Source organism: Oncorhynchus masou, chromosome 32 (genome assembly GCF_036934945.1).
Source record: "Oncorhynchus masou masou isolate Uvic2021 chromosome 32, UVic_Omas_1.1, whole genome shotgun sequence".
In the NCBI taxonomy this organism is placed as follows: Eukaryota; Metazoa; Chordata; class Actinopteri; order Salmoniformes; family Salmonidae; genus Oncorhynchus; species Oncorhynchus masou.
In genome coordinates this window covers 2,219,943-2,227,039 of record NC_088243.1, presented here as the reverse complement: position 1 = coordinate 2,227,039, position 7,097 = coordinate 2,219,943, and the positions used below count along the sequence as shown (strand labels likewise).

Below are 7,097 nucleotides of genomic sequence, written 5' to 3'. Positions count from 1 at the left end.
TTGTAAGTGTTTCTCCTGATGTATTCGGCACATGTGACAAATAACATTTTACTTGAGATTGTTCATCTTTACCAGGTATCTTCATGTAATTGACTGAAATATTGTGAATATTTTCCTCCAGTATTAAATGAGACATTGGGAATTAATAAATCTGTTTGTCTTAACAGAGTTACAGTGGGGCAAAAAAGTATACTTCAACTATGACACAAAATAAGACGAAAAAAATCCAGAAAATCACATTGTAGGATTTTTAATGAATTTATTTGCAAATTGTGGTGGAAAATAAGTATTTGATCACCTACAAACAAGCAAGATTTCTGGCTCTCATAGACCTGTAACTTCTTCTTTAAGAGGCTCCTCTGTCTTCCACTTGTTACCTGTATTAATGGTATCTGTTTGAACTTGTTATCAGTATAAAAGACACCCGCTCACAACCTTAAACAGTCACACTCCAAACTCCACTATGGCCAAGACCAAAGAGCTGTCAAAGGACACCAGAAACAAAATAGTAGACCTGCACCAGGCTGGGAAGACTGAATCTGCAATAGGTAAGCAGCTTGGTTTGAAGAAATCAACTGTGGGAGCAATTATTAGGAAATGGAAGACATACAAGACCACTGATAATCTCCCTCGATCTGGGGCTCCACGCAAGATCTCACACCGTGGGATCAAAATGATCACAAGAGCGGTGAGCAAAAATCCCAGAACCACACGGGGGGGACCTAGTGAATGACCAGAGAGCTGGGACCAAAGTAACAAAGCCTACCATCAGCAAGGGCATTGAAGATTAAACGTGGCTGGGTCTTTCAGCATGACAATGATCCCAAACACAAGAAGCATTTCAAGGTCCTGGAGTGGCCTAGCCAGTCTCCAGATCTCAACCCCATAAATCTTTGGAGGGAGTAGAAAGTCTGTGTTGCCCAGCAACAGCCCCAAAACATCACCGATCTTGAGGAGATCTGCATGGAGGAATGGGCCAAAATACCAGCAACAGTGTGTGAAAACCTTGTGAAGACTTACAGAAAACATTTGACCTCTGTCATTGCCAACAAAGGGTATATAACAAATTATTGATAAACTTTTGTTATTGACCAAATACTTATTTTCCACCATAATTTGCAAATAAATTCATTAAAAATCCTACAATGTGATTTTCTGGATTTTTTTTCTCATTTTGTCTGTCGTAGGTGAAGTGTACCTATAATGAAAATTACAGGCCTCTCATCTTCTTAAGTGGGAGACCTTGCACAATTGGTGGCTGACTAAATACTGTTTTGCCCCACTGTATGTATTTTCCCCACAAGGGGGTGACAAGTCTGTTAGAAATGTAGAATGTCCACACTTTGTAACAACAATGCGTAGGATTTATTTTGTCATTTGAGCATTATGTTTATGACCCAGGGCATGTATCTGTTTGTTAGATTGCCAGTGTAATAACCATCTGTATGAGGTTGTCATCTGTTTGTTAGATTGCCAGTGTATTAACCATCTGTATGAGGTTGTCATTTGTTTGTTTGTCTTTCCTGGATAAAGTGGATCACCTCAAAGATGATGTTGACAAGACAGACATGGGACCCACCCTAACAATGGAAATACACACATGCAGGCATCTCAACCTGACCCTGTGCCAAAGAACTCCAAGGTAACCTGTCTGAATGACTGCCACTCACATCTGCAGCCATGAAATGCTTTGAAAGGCTCAACAACACCATCATCCCATAAACCCTAGACCCACTCCAATTCATCATCTCGACAACCTATAGGGAGGAGGTCATTGACCGGACAGTGTTGTGCCAGGACAACAACCTCTCCCCCAACGTCAGCAAGACAAAGGAGCTGATCGTGGACTACAGGGAAAAGGAGGGCTGAACACGCCCCCATTCACATCGACGGTGCTGCAGTGGAACTTGTCGAGAGTTTCAAGTTCCTTGGTCTCCACATCACCAACAAACTAACATGGTCAAACACACCAAGACAGTTGTGAAGAGGCCACGACAACGCCTATTCTCCCTCAGGAGACTGAACAGATTTGGCATGGGCCCTCATATCTTCAAAAGGTTATACAGCTGCACCATTGAGAGCATCTTGACTGTCTGCATCACCGCCTGGTATGGTCACTGCTCAGCATCCGACTGTAAGGCGCTACAGGCGGTAGTGCGTACAGTCCACTACAATCACTGGGGCCAAGCTTTTTTAATTTTCAAATTGAACCTTTTTTTAACTTGGCAAGTCAGTTAAGAAAAAATTGTTATTTACAACGACGGCCTACCAAAAGTCCTCCTGCGGGGACAGGGCTGGGATTAAAAATTATACATTTTAATATAGGACAAAACACACATCACGACAAGAGAGACCTAAGACAGCAACATAGCATGGTAGCAACATGACAACAACATGGTAGAAACACAACATGGCAACAGCACAACATGTTAGCAACACAAAACATGGTACAAACATTATTGGGCACAGACAACAGCACAAAGGGCAAGAAGGTAGAGACAACAATACATCATGTGAAGCAGACACAACTGTCAGTAAGTGTCCATGATTGAGTCTTTGAATGAAGAGATTGAGATAAAATTGTCCAGTTTGAGTGTTTGTTGCAGCTCGTTCCAGTCGCTAGCTGCAGCGAACTGAAAAGACGAGCGACACAGGGATGTGTGTGCTTAGGGACCTTTAACAGAATGTGACTGGCAGAACGGGTGTTGTATGTGGAGGATGAGGGCTGCAGTAGGTATCTCAGATAGGGGCGGGTGACGCCTGACAGGGAGCTTCCTGCCATCCAGGACCTCTATACCAGGCGGTGTCAGAGGGCCCCCAAAAAATGTCAAAGACTCCAGTCACCCTAGTCGTAGACTGTTCTCTCTGCTACCGCACGGCAAGCGGTACCAGAGCACCAAGTCTAGGTCCAAGAGGCTTCTTAATAATAAAATAAAAAAAGTTGTACTTTTATTTAACTAGGCAAGTCAATTAAGAACAAATTCTATTTACAATGATGGCCTACCCAGGCCAAACCCAGACGACACTGGGCCAATTGTGCACCACCCAATCACAGCTGGATGTGATGCAGCCTGGATTTGAACCAGGTACTGCAGTGTTTTAGACCACTGCGCCAATCCAGAAGTTTAACAGCTTCTACCCCCATAAGACTGCTGAACAATTAATCAAATGACGTTCCTCCCCTTTGTTTTTACACTGCTGCTACTGTTTATCTATGCAGTGTCACTTTAGCCCTACCTACATATTACCTCGACTAACCTGTACATAGCCTCGTTATTGTTATTGCATTTTTTTTTAAATTTAGTTTATTTAGTAAATATTTTCTTAACTCTATTTCTTTGACTGTATTGTTGGTTAAGGGGTCTGTTAGTAGGCGTAACACGGTAAAGTCGACACCTGTTGTATTCGACGAATATGACAATTAAAATGGGATTTGATTTGAAAAGCGTCACGTAGTAAAATAGCAATTCAAGTTTTTGTTGACCGAATTAGACACTCAATAGCTACGTTTCCATTAAACGTGTCCAGTGATTTTTTTTTTTGTCGAGATTTATAAAGTTTGCATAGAAAATAGACGCGGACAATTGCCCTCGGGTGCGTTTCCATTGAACAATATTGAATCAATTAAAAATAGCTGGACGTAATGACATACACCTAAAACGGAAGACCAAGTGTGAAGAAAGTGAAGTTAGTGGTTGAAGTGTTTTCATTACCTATTTAGGAAAATTGCGTAAAAATAAATGCGTGACAGCCTGTATGCCTTCCCACCGACCGGTTTCATGTCTCCGGTAGCCGGTGAAAGACAGCATGGATACAATACAATACTTGACGAGTATTTACCATATTCTAATCATTCTCGTGTGCCGACGCATCGCCACGGTCCGTCATGCTGTAATTTACACTCCAGTAGATCTGATATAATTGGGTGGTGAAACTTGCCAGCCAACTAGAAAAGGAAGGCGAAGCAATTCAGGCGTTCTTGAAAGGCAGGACAATCCTTGTCAATCAAATAGATGATTTTTATAGTTGTAAAAATGTATTTTGCTGTAGGCATTTAGAATTAAATGTGGAGTGGAGTTTCTAGTTACGTGATAACCTTCATACTGTACTTTCAAACATTTTCGACAGTCATAATTTATTAGAAAAACACCGTTTGTCAATTTGTCTCAAAGTTTGACTAAATAAAACTCCACTCCTGTCAAATGGATACACATACAGGTCTCCTGTCTGCCGTTTCCATTACACATGTCGCAATGTTTATTGAGTTTTTGTCGAATACATATGGGTCAATGGAAACCTGCCATACATAGTGGGTTTATTTTCGCCTCTTCCTCTCTGATCATTTTGTTGAGTTCAGAAGACTGCGGTGGATGCAGTAACTCGTGATAAAACCGGAAGAGGAAACGTAGCGTTTACAGTCCGGCCACGTTGATCTTTCCATCTCGTCCCAGTTTCACTGCTCGTTCGCTGCCTTCTAATCCGCCTATTTAAATGCCACCGTAGCAACGACGGTGATTGACAGCTGGACATATCCACTTGGGGACCTCACTATCTTTCGCGGTCGTGTAAACCAACCAATATCTTTCTCCTGATTTCACAGAGCATTTATATTGGTCCAGCGATTACTATTTTAACCAATGATGTTTTAACCAGAGGACGCGCCACTAGAAACCTTCTGACGTCACCCGGTGCTTTCCCTTGTGGTGGCCGTGACGGCGCATGCGTAGACTACCTAGATTTTTGACGGATAGGCGCTTGTCCAATCAAGTTCAGTGTTTGGGGGGGGCCGGTCCGGACCACGGAAATGTTTTTGAGCGACAAAGGTTTCGTGCAATCGGGTTCTGCTTAGTACACGACTTGTGCAGATTGATGGTGCAGGTGTGCAATCGGCTTTCTATGCTTGTCATTTTCTGTTTAGTTGCTACTTGTCTGTCCTATTGCTGTGTGGAGATGGGGAGGGAGCAGCGTTACTAAGGCCAGTCTTGTGTCAGGAATAAGGGAATAACAGTATGGTGCCTTAACGGTGGTTTGTTTACCTAGCGAAGGAAATGACTTCGAAGAAAGAACAACTCTTATCTACATTTACTTGTACAAAACCTACTCTGCTATTTTTAAATTTTGACTTTTACTCTGGGCTTGGCATGTAAATAGTCTATGTACTGATGTGCCATTGTTACAAATGGAAAGGGAGTTTCACTTTGGGAACGTGAGCATATCCCTAGTGCTCATGTTGTTTTTGAGGGCTCTGACTGGGACGTCTCCAACACTAAGCTTTACCTCCGGGAGAGAGCCTCAAACCGCAGCCGCTCTGGGGTCACACAGAGCCGGGGAAGATGGAAACGAAGGGGTGTTGGTGGAACGGGGCTTGGAAAGTATCGGCGGTCCTCTTCCGGGTGTTATCGGAGACGTGACCGTGGAGGATCATGATGATGAGAGCGGGGCGACCGGGAACGGAGAGGAGTCGTACGGAGAAAGTGACGGAAACATCAGACCGAAACGGTGAGAACCATGTTTAGTACTTAACAACTTATAGCGATTTGTGGTGAGACCACTGCAACTGGCAAACTGTTGAAACCACAATGATTTCCCAACGAGGTGGTTCATCAACTCAGACAGTTATTGTCTTGTTCTGTTGCAATGGTCGCCTGCTCCCAGTTTGAGAGGAGGGGGAGACAATTGGTGCGCAAACAATGTAACTAAACAGTTCTTTACTCCCAAGTTTGTTTTTCTTTATTTCTGTTGGATGTAATAGCTACGAACTCGTTCTCAGTAATATTTGGTACATTGTTCTCTTAATAGTGATCACTCATAACGTTTATGTGGCAAATGTATTTGAAAATGAAGTGATTTGTTGCTTTGCATCTGCTGATTCTGCTGAGTGCAGCAACAGAGCGAGAGCTGTCATCAAACCCAAAGTGTCACACGCTCAGTTATTCTCCAAACCTCTTACATCATTAAAGTGCATCTGGCTGGCACCCTGACAAACCACTGGGCAAGAACTGGTTGAATCACGTTGTTTCCATGTAATTTCAACCCCTCCAAATCTATGTGAGGACTTTGAATCAACGTGGAAAACTAATTGGATTTACAAAAAGGGCATTTTGTATTGTTTTCACCCCAAAACATTGTTTACCCCTTTTTCTCCCCAATGTCGTGGTTTCCAATTGGTAGATACAGTCTTGTCCCATCGCTGCAACTCCCGTACGGACTCGGGAGAGGCGAAGGTCGAGAGCCATGCCTCCTCTGAAACACAATCCTGCCAAGCCGCACTGCTTCTTGACACACTGCTCGCTTAACCCGGAAGCCAGCCGCACCAATGTGTTGGAGGAAATACCTTCCAGCTGGTGACCGAAGTCGCTAGAGTGTGATGGGACAAGGAAATCCTGGCTGGCCAAACCCTCCCTTAACCTGAAACGACGCTGGGCCAATTGTGCGCCGCCTCTTGGGTCTCCCAATCATGACACGGGATCGAACCCGTGTCTGTAGTGATGCCTTAGACCGCTGCGCCACTCGGGAGTTTTCACCCAACTTTGAACCTTAATCCAATGACACAGTGAAATGTTTTGTTGAATGCACGTTAGTTGACAACACAATCCAAATGTAAATCCAAACTAGACATTGAACTGACATCTGCCCAGTGGGAAACGACAGTCACTTTACAGAATGGACTTTTCTTTGGTTAATGTATAGCTTGAACCAGTATCTGGGCAGAGGAGAGGATATCATGAGATCTCATCTATACACAGTTAGCTACAATACATTGTCCCATTAGGGCGGCGCACAATTGGCCCAGCCTCGTACATATTAGGGGGGGGGGGGGGTTGGCCGCGGTAGGTCGTCATTGTGAATTAAGAATTTGTTCTTAACTGACTTGCCTAGAGAAATAAATAAAATAACACTTGCAGAGCCGTCAAAGTTTTATGTCAAAATACCTTTGTTAGATTACTCACGAAATATGGAGTTTCGCTGGGCAATAAATAATTTACTGCCCTTACGTCCGGTATTTACTACTAAAAAACATCTAAATATGAATGTACATGTCCACTAGGTCAATAACAATATATATTGTGTAGAGGACATGGCAGGAGGATTTGGTC

The 7,097-nt window shown here is 43.3% G+C and overlaps 1 protein-coding gene across 1 annotated transcript in view; it reads left to right on the top strand.

Annotated features, from left to right (window-relative positions):
• The first annotated feature begins 4,864 nt into the window (after window positions 1-4,864).
• Window positions 4,865-7,097, top strand: part of eif2ak3 (eukaryotic translation initiation factor 2-alpha kinase 3) — a 74,203-nt gene continuing 71,970 nt past the window's right edge. The window contains 1 exon segment of the mRNA XM_064953085.1: window positions 4,865-5,499. Coding sequence (XP_064809157.1) covers window positions 5,180-5,499 — 320 coding nt within the window. The 5' untranslated portion in view covers window positions 4,865-5,179.